The sequence below is a fragment of the Emys orbicularis genome, chromosome 12, assembly GCF_028017835.1.
Source record: "Emys orbicularis isolate rEmyOrb1 chromosome 12, rEmyOrb1.hap1, whole genome shotgun sequence".
Taxonomy (NCBI): domain Eukaryota; kingdom Metazoa; phylum Chordata; order Testudines; family Emydidae; genus Emys; species Emys orbicularis.
The window spans coordinates 4258331-4279348 of NC_088694.1; the positions used below are offsets into that span (position 1 = coordinate 4258331).

General features: G+C 50.2%; 1 protein-coding gene across 1 annotated transcript; it reads left to right on the forward strand.

Moving 5' to 3' along the window:
- Positions 1-13335: 13335 nt before the first annotated feature.
- On the forward strand, positions 13336-14682 carry ABHD16B (abhydrolase domain containing 16B). The gene has a single exon (XM_065414898.1). It carries the CDS (start codon positions 13336-13338, stop codon positions 14680-14682), a length of 1347 nt encoding a protein of 448 aa, XP_065270970.1.
- The last annotated feature ends 6336 nt before the right edge of the window (positions 14683-21018 follow it).

Here is a 21018-nt window from a genome sequence, read left to right on the forward strand (position 1 = left end):
GGACTCGAAAGCCCCCACTTTAACCTACCCTCTATGCCACCCTAAAGTGACCAGCAGAGCGAGGCAGCTGCCATACGCCATCTGTCGGCCTTTTGCGTGAGGGGAGGCTGCTGATTGCGAGGTGAGTCTTCATCCCAGGGACCCGACTAGGCCTGTGTGTATGTGAAAGCCTCTGGGGACGATGGGGACATAAGCCAGGAGCCCCTGCTTCCTGTGACTTAGGGAAATTCATCTCTCCTGCCTCACATGGGATCAAGGGAAGATCAAGCAAGAGCTGTGAACAGTAGGAAAATTGTGGCTAATCAGTTTTAGGGTCAGTGCTGATGAGCGAACGCATCAAGGATTAAGGCCACGCCAAGCATTCTGGGTGAAATAAAAAACCAGCGAAAGCTGGAGACTCTTAAGGGCTGTGAAGGAAGGTTAGAAGCCCTAGTGAAATCCCTGCGTCGTTTGTGTTCCTCCCGAATCTTTCCCTCACTGCTGTGCCTGGATTAAGATTCCAGCTAGGCAGTGACAATGAATATGAGATGCAATTTGCCTACAGACAAATCCTGCTAGGATTGTTCTGTAGGTGAATGTTCAGCTGCTTCCCCCTGTTGCATCACCGGGATTAGAGAATAGATGTTTTTAATTTAATTGTATTCCTCTGACTTTTACTCCCCATTTCTTTCCTTCGGAGCTACTATCGCTCTTGCAGTGACCCGACGCAAAACTCCCGGGGAGCTGAGCCAATATGACAGAGTACAGATCGGAGCAGTACATTTGCTAAAGGAATCTTAAATACTGATCCAGAAAAAGAGGAAGCATTCCCCAACAGGGCCTGGCCCTTCACATGAAAATTACCCCAAGCAGGGTTTTTCCACTGGCAGCAGAACCACCAAGGAGAAGGGGACAGTCCCCTGGAGGCGGGGGTGTACCAGCAAATGTCCATGCAGAATGGCAAAGATAGATAGTCTGGGGAGCAGCTCGAATCTCTTTCAGGGAAGCCTGCACATCTCCAGGCTGGGACTTACCTTTGACTAGGGCGACCAGACAGCAAATGTGAAAAATCGGGACGGGGGTGGGGGGTAATAGGAGCCTATATAAGAAATAGACCCAAAAATCGGGACTGTCCCTATAAAATCAGGACATCTGGTCACCCTACCTTTGACTGTCCTGCGGGAAGCACCGTTGGTTAAGTCTTGCATTAGGGTTAAGAGAGATAGAGGACTCTCGCAGCCTGTTTCTTCATGTGGATTGAGGTGGGGAAAGTCCTGCCCTGGATTTCTGGGACAATCTGAAATGGCCTCTAGGGACTGCTCTAGGGTGGAGAATAACTGGATTTCGGAGGCCATCTGGAACTTTGACTCTGTTTACAGCCTAGAGAGGAAAGTAACCTGAACTGGACTATTGGCCCGTCTGGAATGGACTGCGTGCTCACCCTTGGTTAAAGCTGCTAGGCAGCCGGTTGTACGGATGCCCTAGACTGATGGGAAACCCGGGGTAAATGAACACCCGATAAAACAAACGGATTGGACACTAAGGAGTAAATGCTCAGCAGAGCGAGGGGATTTAGTTTGCATAATTCCCATTAACACAGTCTCCCAGGAGCACAGGACCAGCCCTGCTGGGACAGGCCAATGAGCCAGCTAGACCGGTATTCGGTCTTAGACAGTGGCCCGTGCCAGATGGCTCAGAGGAAGACATAAGCTCCCCATAATGCACCTAATTGTGCAATATTGTAGGGGGAAGAGTGTCCTGATCCCAGCTGGTGATCAGTTTAGTCCCTGAATCATTAGCTGTGGTTTTTTTTTTTTTCTGAGCTCATTTAAGGAAAGAGGCTACTTTTAATTTGTGTGTCTAATCCTTCAACAAAAAAAATCTTACCAAGCTGTTGGCTGCAATAATCATGTGGCAGTGAGTTCCATGGGATTACTACCCCTTGTGATAAAAGGCATTTCCTCATATGTGTTTTAAATCCACAGCCTTTTCATTTCAATCAATGCTCTTTCTCCTTTACCCTGTTCTCCATAATACAGGGGCAGCATCTGACTGGCCTTCTGACCTGATTTCATCCACTACCAAAATGAATTCCTTGTGGGGTGGGAAGCAGCTGTCATTTCATAGCACTTGGCAGCACTAAGCAGCTGGTCAGGTCTGGGAGCTAACAATACTGTATCCAACTGAACCAACAAGACAGAGTATAAGTAGGCCATGACAGCATCCAACTCTACAGACACTAACTACGGTGTAATGCTTACTGGCTTGCGTTAGTGCTCGCTACGGAGTGTAATCCCATTGCAGGGAAGGGACTATATCCCACAGTCAGTGGTTCCAGGACTGGACCCTTAGGTTATGCACATCTCTGCAAGACAGCACTTCCAACAGCACAGTCCCACCCCCAGAAGACCATGCTTGGGGCGCTGGCTGAGCTCCAAGTGGAGATCAGGGCCGTGCCCAGCGAGGAACCTTGAACCAGAGCTCACACGGTGTGCTGGGGGGCGGGAGGGAGTGGGGCTCAGCAGGAGACCGTTCCCAAGGCCCATAACGGCCCAAAGGCTCCTAAGCAGATAAACGTTTGTTACCCAGAACCAACAGGAGACAACGAAACTGGGCTGCTGCCCGAGGTCACTTGGCAGTGGGGGTTTGGTTATTAGTCTGGAGTACTAGGAGAACAGCTGGAGCGTGACTGTTACTGGGGCAATGGAGAGAGGGGTGTTTCACCCAAAGTTGTGGGGCATCACTCTAAGGTAATGGAGGCAGCAGGGGGCTGTTACACCATGGTGGCTAATGGAGGGGAGGTTCACTTTGGGGTTATGGTGGCAGGGGGAGTTTATTCTCCTTGGGGAAAATGGGGTGGGGGAGGCTCCCTGGGATGATAGAGGCAGTGGGGGCTGTTTTACCCTGGGGCGATGGGGGGAGTGTTTCACTCTGGGGTGGTTGCATCCGCTGGGATTACAAATGGAGGCTGGTGCTAGGCAAGTGTTTGGAGGCAAACAGACGGCTGGATGGAACTATTGACTCAGCATGAGGAAGGATGCACCAAGAGGGGCCACCTGGCCTCGTCCCAGCCCCTGACCGTGCCCCTCCCCACGCCCTTTGACAGCCCTCCCCAGAGTAGCACTGGGGAATCTCCTGCCCCACCTTCAACATGAAGGGGGTGGGGGCGGGGAACGAACAGGATGAATGGAGAGAAACATCTGGTAAACAAGGACCGCGCAGGAAGTGGAGAGCTGGCGGGATCCACCCTGCTCTGCCTGCCTGCCAGTCACACTGTCCTCTGGAGTCCCTGGGGAGTTCTTTCTGCTGCCAGATGTTCTGCAGCTGCCTCAGCTGTTTCCTCTTCAGCCCCCACCAGCCCAGCATCCTCTAGGAAGATCTCCCCTGCATTTCCTCCGAGGCTGGAGCCTCTCCCCACCTTTCCTCCAGCCCCCGCTTCCTGAGTGGCACAGTTTGCACAGTAATTCAGCTCTTGCCCCTCTCTCTGTGCTCCTCTCTCCCTCTGTCGGGCTCCCACCTCTCTTTCTAATTCCTTCCCCCTCTTCCTTTCCGTTCTGGCTGCATTTTGCTCCCCATTTCCCTCTATCTGTCCCTTTCTCTCGCTCTGTCGTGTCCCGCCTCTCTCCTGACCCTTCTGTTCCCCTCTCTCCTTGGCTGGTTCTCTCAAGGGGCCAATCCTGCGCTCTGGACGCGAGGTGGCTGAGGGATTTGCCTGTGGAAGCGCTGCAGGCTCAGGCCCGTGTCTTTGCTCTTGCATGATATATTTCCCATGAGGTGCTCTGGAAAATGGACCCACGTGAGCCAGCAGCTCTTTGCAGGCCCTACACCGTCTGACCTCATGTTTGAGGCAGATGGGTGTTTCAGAGCTGGAGGGAGGGGGGAATCTGATATTCACAACAGACTCCGGCAGAATTGGGAAGCAGGGTCCAGAGCTTTCGTTCAAAGTCAGCCTTGTAAAAGGGGACGCTATCCTGCAAGCAATGTGGAGGGATGGGAGAGGGTCATCTGGCAAGGCAGTGGGAGGCCCCATATGCCTCCATAATTACAGGGATCATTAGGGGATTAGAAGTGACACTAACTAACCCTGGGTGTTGGGAATCACGGACTCATTTGCAAAAGTAGCAAAGGGAGATAGAATGCAAGCAAAGGTCACCAACCATTAACTCAGCACAGCCAAGGCTCCCCCAAAGCAGCTCTCTCCTGACAGCCTTGCTTGGAAAATCCTTTTGTTGGGGAATCAGCAGAGGTGGCAGATTGGGGGGGGGGGCGGCGGAGAATGAAGATGCTCTAAATGCTGGTACCCAATCGGGGCTGGCATTAGACACCTACTTGGAAAATAAAGGGCTGGTTGGTTTAAAACTGAACCTGGCTGAGAAAGAATTGACTCAGGGAGGAATTCAACCGCCCAAATTCTCTCCAGACTGCATGGGCTTAAGCTGAGCTCCCTAAAGCACAAGCAAGCGTGATTAGCTGTCTCTGCTGGAGCTCTGAATAGCGGGAGGTGCTGTGGGTCAGGTCTGAGGTGCATCTGCAGAGCGGTGGGAGGCTAGGGCTGGAGCTGCAGGAGGTGCTGCAGAATCAGCAAGGCGGTGCACAGGAAAAAGGGCCTGTCATGCCATATCGAGCCATTTTCAATGTGATATTAATGCAGGGAACTAGCCTTCAGCAGCTAATTTTCAAACGCAAGGGTAGGATTCTCCTCTGTGACCATGATGTCAATCCAGAGTGACTCTAGGGTCCAGGGAGAATCAGGCCTTAGATTAGTTATAATGACTGCTCAGCCTGCTTTAAGCACAAAGGGACAAACAGCCTTGCAGCCCCTTTGCTCTGGTGAGGCTGCAAAGGAAAGGTGTCACAAAGCCCCTAGAACGATGCTTAAGGATCAGCCGTGGCATAGAGCAGAGCCCGGCACGTGCATAGCTGGTGATAGCCAGCCTTGTGCCATCCCACGTGGGAGCCCTGGGGCATGCGGCAGGGAGGGAGGACACATGACTGGGGCATTCCTACGCCCTGGCGGTTCCCGACAGCTGGAACAGCCCATCAGGGGTATTGCAGCTAGGGTGTAATTCAGGGCAGCTCCTGGCATGTCCCAGAATAGGAGATCAGAGCCTAGCTCTGGGGAAGGGATGAACTGGCCCATAACCGTTTACGAAACAGTCATTGATTCCCATCCGGGGGAAGGGTGCGAGGGCTGAAATCCAGAGCTGCGTTTCCTACTCTCAGGAAATGTCTGCAGAATTGATGTCCAGTTTTATTTTTTATTTTTTTACATTCAAGTGAAAGATGCAGGCTGGTAGCCTGCGGGCTGGGTGTCCGCGAGCTGCAGATTGGGATGCCCGAGGTAGTAAAATAAAACAAGCTGACCCTCTCCCTACACCATCCCATTTATAATGGAAATGCCAACGGAACCTTAATTACAGCTGACACTGCAGAGCCCAGCAGCAACGGCAGACACTCCACCTGCGCTCCCCGGGGATGGTTTTGAAGAGCTGTGGCTGTCACTGTTCATATATCCCAGCAAACCTGGGCGATAGCGACATTTACTTCCATCCAACTGCCCGGCAGACCGTACAGACTGGAGGGAGCAGATAGGATTCAGAGAGCTTAGAGCAGATTAGCAGACAGAGTTTTTCCAAGTGGCAGATGGTGCTGGATGGCTCCAAAGGTGAGGTGAGCTGGATGGGGGAGAAGGCTGGAGACCAACCATTGCGCTAGACCAAAAAAGAGGAAAATAAATAAATAAATGAAAGAGAAGGGAAATGGATTTAAATCGAACAAGTTCTCCAACAGGACCCGCAAATGACGGTTTATAGGGTATTTCCCTGAACCTCCTGCAGTGGGTGCAGATATTTTGATACCTGGAGGACCTCCAGACACTAAGGGTCACATTTCAAAACAGCCTCCAAGTGACATAGCGCTAACTTCCTAGTGCGTAGGGCCAAGTTTTCAAAGATAGTTAGATTCAGATAGGTGCCCTGAGGGAGTTTCAAAAGCACCTTGAGGCCTAACTCCAACTGATTTCATCGGCATCTTTAGGTTCCCTAAATTCTTTTGAAAATCTGACCCTAAATCACTTCTGGAAATGCGACACAGGCTCCTAAATCTCGCAGGTGCTTTTGAAAATTTTACCGTATTTACCTTATTAGGCCAAATTTCCAAACAGGCTTCATTTGGCCTCGAGTTTTGCACTCCCAGCCACTGATGATACAGCACATGCACGCCATAGCATGGCTGGAACCACCTGTGCAGAATTAGAGGCTCTGGTCTGAAAATGTGGTCATGGCTTCTCCGACTCTCATACCATGACTCAGATTCAGCCGCTTACCACCTGAACTCATCAGATGCTCCCCATAATCCCTGCGGCAGTGCCTGACCCAGTGGCTTCTGGTACCTGAGACTGGCCAGGGACGAATCAGCTGTAGATCTCAAAGAGCTTTACAACAATGAGCATCACCTCCATTTTATAGAGGCACAGGGGAGGTGAGTCATGTGCCCAAAATCACACAGCTTGTGGGGGTAAAGTCAAGACTAGCACCCAGCCTCCCCATCTCATGGCCTATCTGCAGAGTCACACCGCTTTGGATTTAGGAGTATATCATTTATTTCAATAGCATCTAGGGGCTCCCACCAAAAGCGGGGTCCTTGCTGGGCTAGGTGAGAACCAGTCCCTGCTCCTGGAGCTGATGGTTTTACTAGACAAGACAGACCAAGGGTGGGAGAAGGGAAATGTTGTTGTCCTCTCCCTGTTTTACAGGCATGAGGAACTGAGCCCCAGGACTGAAGGACATTTAGGCCCACAAATAAGGAGTTACATTTTCAAAAACACGGGAGGCCCTGTAGAAAACCCAGTCCCAACAGTGGGTGCGGAGTTCTTGGAAACTTGGTCCCATGTGACTTGCCCAAGGGAGGCTGGGTCTGAGCCAGAAATTGACTCCAGCTGTCCCACAGCTCAGGCCCGTATCTTGACCCTGCCACCATCCTTCTTCCTTTTTCACATTCTTAAGTTTAACTGGTTTTAGTTTCTCCTGCCTGCCACCCTCCGTGCCCCCCGCTCCCTGACCTCGCAAGAGCTGTGCGGCTGGGGAAGAACGGTCAGTCCAGGATGGTTTACATTTTATTTTTTCCTGTAGCGAGAGGTAACTCAGCTCATTCCTTTAGGAAAACATGTTTTTGTTGCATGCGAAGTAATTTCTCCAGGGGCAGAAACAAGGGCTGGTGATAAAGCTCTAAAGATTTCAGGAAGCCCCAGCCAGCCTCCGTTCCCAGCCCCGTCCCTGGGGAGAATCACTCAAGGCACCGGTATTTTCTTACATCATTTCACTAAGTAACAGTGACCTCGGTGACCTCTCGGGGTCCAGCCTCAAAGAATGATTTCGGGGAGCCCAGTACCACGGACAAGCCTGAGAACAGGGTTTAGGGGAGACCTCCCCTCCCTTCCCCTCCCCACTGAACTCTTGTTTCTTTACTTTTTCAGGTCAGATCTCTCATTTTCCTGCTAACTTCCCATCCCACTCCCTTCCCAGCTGTTACCGTGAGCCCTGCTGACCCTTTCCTCTCCCTTTCTTTTTCGCCCCCATCAATTATCCCTCCCTCCCCTTGATGAATTTGATCCACCCATTGGCTTTTTACCCTTTGATCCCATTTTGCTCTGTTCCCCTCCTGGCCCGGTCACCCCCACAGCTTCTCAAACGACCCCCCTTTCTCTAGCTAGACAGATTTCCGTGCTTTGCTTTGCTCCAGGGAAGCTCTCTCTGGTCCCAGCAGCTGCCCCTCTGTGGAGGTGGAAGGCTCCCAAATGTGGCAGGATGGACACAGTTCCACTGCATGGAGGGCGTGGGGGACTGATGTGTGGAGATCGCACGGGGGGGGGGGGGGTTCCCCAAGCCATTCGCTCTGTGGATGTGCTTCTGCTCACAGCTGCCTAGGGACATGGCAGAGAGGGGTGAGGGGAAGTTGCTAGTGGATCCACTGCCATAACCTCCTGCCCAGGCCGCAGCTACTATTTCAGCCCATACCTGCCTGTGGTAACAGAGCAGCTGCCTCGTTATTAATTATGATTATTTATTATTTGTATTATTGTAGAACCCAGGATTCCTAGTCATGGACCAGGGCCCTATTGGTGCTAGGGGCTGTACAAAAGTGTCCAGTGCTATACTGTGGGGGGATTCCTTCCTAGGCCCAGCCTATCTTAGATCCTCCGTTCAAAGCGGGTTGGCACAGGAGCGGGGAGGGGATAGCAACATTTGTCCCTGTGTTTTAATCATGCTTTGAGGGCAGAGGCTCTGGGGTTGACATTAGGCTGCCAACCTCCCATTCTGTGAGAGAAACACTTTGATGCTCAGTTGCTCAGTGGCACCACCTCGCTGGTGTTGGTGAGGGAGGTTGTGGGTGGAGCTGTGAATGGGATACGACCCAGCATGCTCCTTGCCTGTCCTTTGGGAGCCCCCCCCAGACTGCGGCCTGCAGCTCAGATGCCAGCATTCGAACACAGCCTGGGTTCAGCCTTTGAAAGGGAGAGTTCTTCTTCCGTTTGGTTACTTTACCCTTAACCCACAAACTGTGAAGTAAAAACCATTCCCAGGTCTGGACAGCGACATTTGTGAAATTCCTCAGGTGGGAGGAGGGAAGCGACAAAAGTCTCAAAGCTGGGGAGAGCGGTAAGTAGCATCCGCGCCTATGTAGATTGTATAGAATTGGCACGGATGTATGTGCACCATCGCCATCTACTGGAGGGAATTAGAACTGCTCAGCTGTGTGTCATAGTCCCTATACTGCTAACAGCTAATGCATGTTCTCCTTTCACTCAAGATTTCTATGTCTCTGCAGCAGGAAGATCTGAATTCTGTTCCCGCTGATGCCATGACTACAGTGTGCAGTGTAGTACCAATTGTGAATTCCTTTGGAGGCATATTTCAGAGTGGTAGCCGTGTTAGTCTGTATTAGCAAAAAGAATGAGGAGTCCTTGTGCACCTTAGAGACTAACACATTTATTTGGGCATAAGCTTTCGTGGGCTAAAGCCCACTTCATCAGATGCATGGAGTGGAAAATACAGGAGGAAGATATATATATATATACAGAGAACATGAAAAGATGGGGGTTGCCATCCCAACTCTAACGAGACAAATCAATTAAGGTGGACTATTATCAGCAGGAGCAAAAAAACTTTTGGAGTGATAATCTGGATGGCCCATTTCAAAGAGCTGACAAGAAGGTGTGAGCTCCGCCCCAGGCCCCGCCCCCAGTCCATCTCTTCCCCCAAGCCTCCACACCCGCCTCGCCGGAGTCGGCGCCTCTGTTTGGAGGTCAGGAAATCGTTACAGTATTCACAAGCCTGGCAGGATTCTATTTAAACCGGTCAATTTCTGTGTCAACCTCCCTTTGAAAACTGATGGGAAAAAAATACCCCATGGCTATGAATGGAAATGCGCAGCCATCAAATGGTTAAAACCATTGAAAGACTGCAAAACAAAGTAAACTAAAAGCAGGAGGAGCGCAACCCCCAGACAGGGGCAGGACGCAGGAGAGATGTGAGCAGATAGGCTGGTGACAGAGAGAGGGGGCGGCAGACGCTTCTTCCAGCAGAAGCAGATTTGTTTGCAGCAGAGAACCACTGAAAAATTTGTCTTGGACACACGGCTAAAAATAGTTGTGATAATCAAGGAGAAATTAGGGCCAACACCTGCAACGTTGGCAGACTAAAGTTAGACTCCTGAATTGCCCCTCAATAAAGGTGGCCTGGTTTTCTGAGGTACAAGAGCACCTGCTGAGGGGAGGAGCCTATATCTGGTTTTTGGAGCCTGACTTCAGGCACCCTCATTTGAAAGGGCCCCTCATGAGCGCCAATATTATCCATGCCACATGAAATAAGAACAGAATCCTGCCCAGGGCTGGTAGTTAGCAAAGGATAACACAAGCTACTGACAAATCTCCTGGGGCTGGGAAAACACAGGGTCCGTGCTGGGGAGTTATTGAATCTTTCCAGGGAAGAGACGGTTTCACCGAGGGAACGTCTCCTGCTTCTTGCTGTTCCCCGGGGTGGGGTGTGATGGTGGTTTTTGCTGTCCGCCTTGAGCATGGTTTGGAATGGGTATGAGGTCTCAGTAGGGCCCTGCATATTCAGGGCAGTGCAGGTGCCTCTGAACCTGGGGATATTGCATTTGCATGAGTCACAAACTGGAGATCGGATAGAAACTGGGCAAGTCCCAGTTGCCTGCTGCGCAGAGACATCCCTCTTAAGAAGCCAGTAACCCACAAATCCTGCTGCAGGAAGGTTTGCCATGTTCCACCTGACCTCGGACACTGGAGCTACATGTTGTTTTCTAGCCCCCTGTCCCTCCCAGTGCACCCCTTCGCAACCCAACTGGAATCACAAGGGTCCCCATCAATCAATTATTCCCCATCCCCCCATGAGGACCCGTGTCTCAGGCAATACTGTCTGATGGAGGAAGCTGTAAGGCATCCTGTGTCGGCTCTGGGCTAGCTCCTTCCCTCCCACGTTGTTCTGGGCCCACTTGATGATCCTGCTCTCTTCCCCCATGCTGGGTGTGCCGAAAGAGGAACCGTGACCCCCAGCTGTCTCCCCAGTGGGGCTTGGGGTTATTTTAGGTTTTGAGAAAAGAGGAAGATTGCGTCTGGTGAGCGGCTGTTCTGACGAGTAGGAAGGCGATACCCTTGCAGTGGAGTGGTGAGGGGTGTCAGGAGGTCTGAGAAAGAGGAACGCCTCTTGCAGTCACAGGGGCACTTCCCTCTTGGCTCCTGCCTGAAAGGTACTGAGGCTACAGCCTCCTGGCATGAAGCAGAGAGAAGTTCAGGCGCTAAACAAAGAAAAGAGGATCTGGCTCACCTGATGCACAAGGGGGGTTTTCCAGCCAGTAAAACCTGTGACTTCCCAATAGATCCAGCTCATGTCATCTCTGCTCAGTGTGAAGGCTCTTGACCCAGGGTGACACAGTGATCTAAGCATCAGGCAAGAAATGCCTAGAACCTTTAGCATCTCTGGTTGAATGCCGAGGAGGGGTCTCTCCTCCTCCAAAGGGAACTAAATTGAGTACCAGGCTGGATGAGCAATTAAAAACCCAGCTCCTGTTTGCTTACTGTGACCTTTAAAGATATCAAGGTTTTGAAGAGTGGGGTTTGCTCCCATGTCCTTGGGCAAAATGTTTCCTCCCCCTCCCTAGCGTGCTGTGTGCTGGCTGCTACCCACCACCCCAGAGAGGGCTGCATTTCAGTGGCACTTCCTGAACATAGGGCCTGATCTTGAGAGATGCCAAGCGTTGATTCCAGTTGAAATTGGGGGTGATCCGTATGTCTGAGGATCATGCCCTTTATCTGAGCACAAATAACAAGGTAGTTTCAAAAAGTGATGCTTTCTTTTCTTTTCTTTTCTTTTCTTTTCTTTTCTTTTCTTTTCTTTTCTTTTCTTTTCTGAGCTGTCTCTTAGGACATCACAGCAGCAGGCACCCAAGCAGCTATGAGGAGGGGAGAACAATAAACGTTTTTTTAAAAATCCATTTTTAACATTACTTTTGTTTTCCCCTGTTGAGTCTAATAATGCCTTCGTTACTGATGCACAGAGGTACATGTGGTTCTGTGCAGCAGCATTACATAGGTTACAGAAGGTGAATGCTCTCTTACACTCCACGGGGTTATTGGAGATCAAAGAAAGGGGTAGGGCTTCTTTTGTCATTAAAACTGTCTCTGATCTGCCAGGGATGTGCCAGGAGCTGCTGGTAGGCTGTGAGGGGCAGTTTTGCATTTTGTTGTGATAGATAGATAGATAGATAGATAGATAGATAGATAGATAGATAGATAGATAGATAGATAGATAGATAGAGGGGGTGTATGGGGATAGATAGATAGAGGGGGTGGATGGGGATAGATAGATAGATAGATAGATAGATAGATAGATAGATAGATAGATAGAGGGGGTGGATGGGGATAGATAGATAGATAGATAGATAGATAGATAGATGGGGTGGATGGGGATAGATAGATAGATAGATAGATAGATAGATAGATAGATAGATAGATAGATAGATAGATAGATAGATGGGGTGTATGGGGATAGATAGATAGAGGGGGGCGTATGGAGATAGATAGATAGATAGATAGATAGATAGATAGATAGATAGATAGATAGAGGGGGTGTATAGAGATAGATAGATAGATAGATAGATAGATAGATAGATAGATAGATGGGTGTGTATGGGGATAGATAGATAGATAGATAGATAGATAGATAGATAGATAGATAGATAGATAGATAGATAGATAGATAGATAGAGGGGGGCGTATGGAGATAGATAGATAGATAGATAGATAGATAGATAGATGGGGTGTATGGGGATAGATAGATAGAGGGGGGCGTATGGAGATAGATAGATAGATAGATAGATAGATAGATAGATAGATAGATAGAGGGGGTGTATAGAGATAGATAGATAGATAGATAGATAGATAGATAGATAGATAGATAGATAGATAGATAGATGGGGTGTATGGGGATAGATAGATAGAGGGGGGCGTATGGAGATAGATAGATAGATAGATAGATAGATAGATAGATAGATAGATAGATAGATAGATAGATAGAGGGGGTGTATAGAGATAGATAGATAGATAGATAGATAGATAGATAGATAGATAGATAGATAGATAGATAGATGGGTGTGTATGGGGATAGATAGATAGATAGATAGAGGGGGGCGTATGGAGATAGATAGATAGATAGATAGATAGATAGATAGATGGGGTGTATGGGGATAGATAGATAGAGGGGGGCGTATGGAGATAGATAGATAGATAGATAGATAGATAGATAGATAGATAGATAGAGGGGGTGTATAGAGATAGATAGATAGATAGATAGATAGATAGATAGATAGATAGATAGATAGATAGATAGATAGATAATCTCCTCTATAGTAACTCTCGTGTATCCACACCCCACATGGTAGTTCCTTTAGAAGACACCTAGTGGTGTTCAGTGAAAACTGCACCCTGGTTTGCCTGTTGCTAGCTGACCCTAGCACTCAGTGAAGTGCTTGCTCATAATGGAGACTGACCCCACTCATTATTACCCTGCCTTGATTACCTGGCCTGTGGAGACCATGCAGGAAGTGCCCTGTGCATTTCTCAGGGACATTGCTGGGATTACATTGGTTTAAAGGAGCACGTCATGGCGGAAGGGCTGTAACCCAGCTAATTAACCTGAAGCTGCCGCTGACATCTGCTGGGGAACCTCTCCAATGGAGGCCCTCGGCAGCAACTGGTCCTGTGATTTCTAGCTTTCCTGGAGTGCCTCTCCTTGTGCCCTTTCTATTTCCTTCTTGCATGAACGAGGTCCTCAGCTCCCTATGTGCATTATATGCTTCACTAAAGCTCTTGGCCACGTGTTTAAAACATATTTGACGGCCAGCTACAACTTTGAGTTCAGGAGCTGGCCCATGGACTTCCGATGGGATGAGGCAGGCGGCAAGGATAGCAGCCCTGGCTACCGGGCTGCGTCCCAGACCACAGCCAGAGAGGGTCTGCTGAGATCAGCTCGGCACGGAGGGCCTAGGACCGCCCAGTGTAACTACCTCCGCAAGATGAAGCAGTTGCCCGGCCAGCTGGTCTGTTATATGGTGGCTCACTCCTTAGGCCGATGGCTGCTTTACCCGGGCTCCCTGTACCTCATGCAGAAAGCCCTGCTGCCTTTACTGGTGAAGGGGCAGGCTCGCCTGCTGGAGGAGTTTCACGGGAAGCGGGCCAAGCTGGTGGCTCGCGATGGGAACGAGATCGACACCATGTTTGTGGACAGGAGAAAGAGCTCGGGGATGGAGGAGGAGCAGCGAGGGAAGCAGCTGGTGATCTGCTGCGAGGGGAATGTTGGTTTCTATGAAGTGGGGTGTCTCTCCACCCCACTGGAGGCTGGCTACTCGGCCCTGGGGTGGAACCACCCTGGCTATGCTGGGAGCACGGGCCTGCCCTTCCCACAGAATGATGCCAACGCCGTAGACGTGGTGATCCAGTATGCCATCTGCCGCCTGGGTTTCCGGGTGCAAGACATCAGCCTCTATGGCTGGTCCCTGGGGGGCTACACAGCCACCTGGGCCGCCAAGACCTACCCGGAGCTGGGGGCCCTAGTGCTGGACGCCACCTTCGACGACCTGCTCCCCCTGGCCCTAAAGGTCATGCCCAAGAGCTGGAACAAGCTGGTGGTCCGGACGGTGCGGCAGCATTTCAACCTCAATGTGGCCGAGCAGCTCTGCAGTTACCCGGGGCCGGTGCTGCTGATCCGGAGGACTGAGGATGAAGTCACCACCACCCGCCTCAGCGCCGCGGACCAGCTCGCTGACATCAGTTCCAACAGAGGCAATGAGCTGCTCCTGCAGCTTCTGAAGTTCCGCTATCCCGAGGTCATATCCTGGGAAGGGGAGGCGGCCGTCCGTCACTGGCTGCGAGCCTCCAACCCGAGGCAGGAAGAGGCCGTCTGCAGACGCTTCGAGGTGGATGATGACTGGTGTGTCAGCAAGTTGCAAGGCTACAAATCCCGTCTCGGAAGTGAAGACAGCTTCCCCTGGAGGGTCGGGAAGGACGTGACCCCCAGGAGAAGGCAGCAGCTGGCCTTGTTTCTGGCCAGGAAGCACATGAAGAATGTGGAGGCCACACACTGGTCTCTCTTACTGCCCAATGAGTTCCAGATGCCCTGGAAGCTGTAGCTGGGGAGTGGTGGGGAGATTATCCCAGGAGAGAGAAAGAGGCAGAGGCCAGGACTTAACAAGCCGGGTTTCCCTCTTCAATATGCTCATTGTGTGCGTTTCCAATCATTCCCAGCTGAGCGCCCAGTAAAGGTGAAGTGACAAGCTCTGCAGGCTTCGAGGGGCTTTATTTCACCTAGGGGGGAGTGGATGGATGCAAAATAAAGTGGGTCAAAGATTACACGACATGGAAAATGATGAGCAAATAGTAGCGGGTCTCTAGGAACGTGTCACAGGCCGGGGAGGAGAAGCTGACTGGTTTTTCATCCTGTCCACCTACCCACCTTGTCCACCTCCCGCCCTCTCAGCTGCTGCCCTGCGGCAGGGCGTTGTTGAGCATGGAGCTGTGACTCATAGACCTGAGAGCTGGGATTGTGACATCACTATGCTAAGTAGTAGGATGGGACAGCAGTGGTGAATTACCCCACCCACTCTGTCATCCATCTGCCATTCCCCTGCTTGTCCCTTCTCCCAGTGGGCATGTGGGCTCCTGGGAGTGGGACAGCAGACATACATCATCACCCCGCCTTTCTTCTTCTCCCCGCCTGCTCATTTGCATGCTGCAATCTCCTTGGGTGAGTCAACAGACACTGCAGGCGGACCAGCTCTGGCTCTTAGACATAGATCACAAGGTGTGAGGGGTCTACGCTGTATTTCGCAGCTAATTGTCACATTGCATTTGAAGCACCAGATTTTGTATAAGCCGGTCAACATTTAGTGTAGATGGGAAAGAGATGAGTTTGTCCTCACACTCGGGCCTGTCATTCGCTTAACGGCACCTGCAACGTTGGTGTGGGACAGTGGGAGGTGTTTGCAGGTGGTGGGGGGTGGCAAGTTTTAAAGACTTGATAGGTGGGGTGAGTTTCTGTGCTCAGCACAGGGCTCTAGGCGAGAGGAGCAAGAACGCTGATCTAGGGGGATTAGAGAATCTCTGTAGGGAGAGGAGTGGATGATCTCTCTGGGGAGAGATGGGGAGAACTGGGGCTCTCTAAGGAATGGGATGAAGGTCTCAGGGAGGTGGGGGGAGGATTTAGCTTTTTAAGACCAGACAGGGTGACATCAAAAGTCACGTTCATGTAAAACTGCTCAGTAATGCTAGGCATAATTGACGGGTCACCCCAGGCACGACCCACACCCTGGCAGCCTCTGCAGGGCCTGAGGGAGGGGGTGAGTATAGGAGGCACCTTATAGGAGTTGCTGCTGTCACAAAGGGCATGGTGAGTCTCCATGGGGGCTGGCTGGCTCCCAACGGGAGGCGGTGGGGTAGAGGCAGCTGGGGTTGCCAGAGGGGAGAGCAGGGTGGACCGAGAGCAGCCTGCCACATCTTTGCCCTCACTGCAGGAATCTCGTGCTGCGGCCAGCGAGTGGGTACAGGCGGCGGGCAGCTCCTTGGAACTTACCAACCCATCTTGCTGCCTCTTCTGGGGGAGCAAGAGCTACTCATGTGGGGAATCACGCCCCTGCCCCCACTGGGCAGTAGCAGGCAGCAGCGCTTGCTTGCCACCACCAGGAGCAGCAGACGTGGTAAGTGGCCGAGAGACTGGGGCTTTGGATGGAGGAGGGCAGGGCCACTAGAGACCCGGGGGTGGAACAGAAGGGAAGCACCACTGGAAGGCAGAGTAAAGAGAGTGTGACTTGGGTTGGAGAAGGCATTTGGGGTTCCTGGCTGGAGGGCAGGGTGCGGGGAAGTCTGCAGGGGACAGAGGATTGGGCCCAGCAGGCCTTGGTGGCAGGGACTGCTGAGTTCCGCTCCCAGTGCTGGGCAAATTACTTAGGGCCAAGCGAGTCCTGAATGCAGCAAACGTGAATTGTGCAGATCTCCCAGCCAAACCATCCCCTGGGGGAAAGGGACAGAAGCCTTAGTGGTGGCTGGGGAGTGGCTCTGCTGCCTTGATGGGGAAATTGTGATCTCCCCAGCATGCAACCCCTTCCCCTGGACTGTGCGCTAGTGAGAAGATATGGCCATCCACCACTGTGTGCCTCAGTTTCCCCATCCCAGGTGGGGATAATAATACTTGCTCCCCACCTCATGCCGGTGTTTTAGAGGTGTCGAGTTATTTGTTAGATGCTTTGGAAACGTGCAGTGCTAGGCAACAGTGATATGGCCCTATCAGCCGACACGACTTGCTCTATTTGCTTTTATGAGTGCAGGCCAGGATGGCTTTACAGGGCCCCTGATCAGGCCCTCGTCCTTTCCAGCAGAGGGGGAAGGATGGGGGAGAGCGGCGAGTGGGCAGTGAAATCTAGGTCAGGGTTTTCTTTTAGAGGGGCACTGAGCCCAATTCATTTCTGATTCCAAGGGACTCAACAGACTAGAGGGAGTCTGTCTGAGCGCAGAACAGACGCGGAGAAATGACAGACTGGAAAGGTTTGTGCCCACCTGGAATGGATTCTGGGTCTGTCCCATGTTCCGGAAGCAGCTGGTGCCAACAGGAGCCTGAGCCCTGGGCAAACACTGGCTTCTGATTTCAGAGACGGGCAGCAGGTGGCAGAAGCAGCAGCAGCAGCGCACATGGACTCCTAGGCCTGTGGGTTTCATTTGCTGCAGCTAGTGCAGCTAGAAAACAAACAGGTCTCACATCTGAGGAAGAAGGAAGTTTTGTGGCTAGACTCTGGCTGAGCAGGGCTGGCATAAGGTGTGCTGCCCTGCGGTGCCCCCTGCTTTCTCTAGACATGTGGCAGGCCCATGGGACGTGGGCTAGATTCCACCTGCCTCTCAGAAAGCAATGGGACGTTCCCTTTGCCCTTCAAGGCTTGCCTTCCCCCCCTCTTCATTCCCAGCTGCTCTTGTAGCGCACTGCACGGTTGGGAAGCACTGTGTGTGCATGTGTGTGTCGGGGATTAGATGTGTGGAAGGGGAGAGTACACGCCGCTCCTGTGGGGGCGTAGGAATAAATCTATCAATTATACATGCTCTGCTCATGGCCCCATGCGCAGGGAACTGAAAGACAACAGGGTCCAGGCCTGACGCAAATGTCACAGTTTGCTGTTGAATAACAGAAAAGGCGACAAACCCACACAGATGACAAATGCCACAGCAGTAAAAAGGGAACTCTGGGACGGTATGTAGCGAGCTGGTCTGTGGTGGTGAGAGTGAGCTAAATGCTTCTGCAAAGGGCTGTCTGGAAGTTTAGAAATGAACACATCCGAGAGGAGAGGCACGCACGCTGCCCAGCGCTCGCTGCCCTGCGTCCTGGGCGCTGCTGGAGTAAACTCTGCTCTTAGGAACCAGCTTTAAAGGGACCCTGTCAGGTTACGTGGTTACAGCTCTAGCTGTCAATATCAATATCCATCCCAACTGCGGAGGTGAGCCAGACAGCAAAGCCATGGGATGCATTGTAGTTACCAGGCAACTTGGTCGGGTCCCCTGCATTCTGCCCACAAATTCATTTCCAGCCCATCTAGCAGCTTCGGATAGACAACATTTCAAATACAAAAAATCAGCCTGGCACAAAAATGGTTTCTTCCTCCCCCCAGATGTGGAGTTGCACCTTCCCTCCCTCAAAACTTCACCATCTAGTGGAGCAGAACAGGGACTAATTAGTGCAGCACCAGCACCATTTAAAGCCCAGTGTCTTGAGACCCAGCAAAACTAGAAACAGAAGCTTTATACCATTGGGAGAGAGCCCCAGCTTCCCAATGGGGGACACACAGCTCTTGCTCCTACCTCTGGAAGGTCTGGAGATATTGGACTTTAAAGTCATATATTTATGTACAGCAAAGCTATCTGAGGTTATGGTGGGATGCTTTATGGTGCCTCCTGGTGTTCATGTGGCCAGATTTTCAAAAGACCTCTGTTCCTGACTAGGCACCTCAGCACTCAGTGGCCCCCTCCCATTGTTTTCCTTGGGAGCTTTTGGGTGCGGGGCTGTTTTAAAATCTGGACCATACTAACTCAGGCACATACCTACATCGATGGAGGGATGCAAAAAATAGTCCCAATACAAAATGTTAAGCTCCCTAAAACATTTAAAAAAAAAGTTTTCTGTAAACTATCTGGCATGTCATGTACAGGATATGTGATGATGTGGCATAAAGGAGTTTTGAGCATGCATTTGGGATGGCCTTCATAAGTTCTTGGTAACCTCACCTCTTGTGAATAATGGGGTTATTACAAACTCATCCTGAGAAAACTTTTATACTCCACTGCACCATACTGTAGCCTTGCATGTGTTACTACTGGAAATAATTTTGGAAAACGAATGCACTTTCCACCTTTTCTATTTGTTTGCCTTTTTACATGTGCCTTATCTTGGGCAATGAAAATAGACTAATGGCAGAAAATCAGAAAGTGAAACTGACTAAAAACAAAACTACAACTGACTAGATATTTCAACAAACCAAACTGCAAAATAAAGAAAAATGCCACCGACTAGGCTTTTCCTGATCACCTTTTGACTGTTCTCAGGCTCTTTTCAGCAAAGGAGAAACTGACTGAGGCACTGATCCTGCAAACACGTAGGCACATATTCAAGTTTAAACTTGTGAGCAATCCTATGGAAATCGAAGTTAAACATATGCAGGGTTGCAGGGTTGCAGCCTGTTCGTACAGGGAAACAGTGAAACCGAGTATAAGCAAAGTGCTGCCAACAGCATAAAGGGAACACAGTGAAAATAGAGAAGAGTGTTCTTTTCCTGCTAACTTCTTTCAGTTATCAGCAAGGTGGCATTACTTCGAACCAGAATAGAGTATTTTTAGATAGAAGTGGGATTTTCACGGCAATGATGCCCCTTTAATGTTTGTGAAGAGCACTGAAATGTTCAGCTGGAAAGTTCTATAGTATTATCATTTATTATTAATAAAGCCATTCTTTTTAACAAAACCTAAATGTCTGACCTGGCAGTGGCCCCTTGGTATGATACAGAAGAGCATGTTGCTATATATTCTGTGCTCTGCTTCTCCGTAACTGGGGTATTTCCTACATATAGAGTCTCTGCACACGTCACACACAAACGCACATACAAACATGGAGCAAAAACCTCATTTTTCGGAGAGATTTTTTTCTGTTGTTGGATGTTTGTGTGTCCTTAAGACATGGAGGGTTAGCAAAGGGATCTGCATTTCTTAGGGTGGTCCTGATCACTATGGGAGTTCTAAATCCTCTGGCGACTAATGGGCAGGAGACTGGAAATGTTTCATTGTGAATTAATGAGCCTCCTGAGAGTTCATTCCCTCTTGGGAAGGAAATGCAGAATTCCCCTTGGCAGGAAAGAAGTTTGTCTCCTTGCGGTCACATGGTATGGAAGCCATATGGTTGCTAACAGCAGAGTTGTCTTGAAATGACCTTTGTGGTCCTGCATAAAGGCTGATAATGAAGGCACAAGATGTGAAGCCAACAGCCAGATGTGGGTTCTCCTTGTGGCAAGTGAAGTCCTAGACGAAGAGAGCTTTGCTATTTTCTGCTGTGCTGGGGTATGACTCCTTTATGAAGGGGTCTTACAGAGGAAGAGATGGCTTACAGTAGTTATGCAATGACTAACCTGGTGTGAGGGGGCCCTTTGAAAACAGAGAAGGAAATATGGATCAGAGTCAAATGGATTTTCCTATTAATTCTTTTTCGGGTGGTGGAAGAAGGGGGTATTTCCAATGACGAAGGACATGGTGGGGATTTTTTAAACGGAATCACATCATGGCTTTGGCTCATGCCTAGGTCACAATTGGGGTGGAATAATAATAAAAATAACATAAATAGGACTTGTCCTGGCTGCTGTGGGCAGAGAGGATTCTTGTGCTGGTGCTGCCACCTTCCCTTCAAACAAGGACATAGCAAGCAAGAATTAGAAGAGGCTGAAAGAAAAACAGCCGTGGCCAGTTCTTGTTGCTTTGCCCTTTCTTCTCCGCCTCCCAATTCTCAGACAGACCTGGCTGGAGGGGTGGATGAATGTGTTTTCTGGATGAAATGTATCTCCTAAAAATGCAAAGAAAATTACACACCGGGTGTAAAAACAAGGTTTAATGGATTTGGGAAGAGTATTTTTTAATTATTGTATTGTCTGTAATGAATGTATATGTTGCCCTGCGGGGTACCTCCTTATTCAGAAGATGAAGTCCCAGTTCTTTAGACATTGTATGTCTAGCCTGGACAAAGGACTAAATAATCTATTGACTGGAACTATCTTTTACTGCCCAGAGGAAGAACTAAATGGCATAATGAATCTCTTCCATCTCAAACTTCTTTGATAGGGTGTTTTTCATAATCAGTGCTAGTTTGGGGCTCTAGAATAGCAAACTGATATGTTAGGTGTCCCAACTGTGTTATAGGGCTGTTGCTGTTAGGTTTGTTTCATAATCCGGGA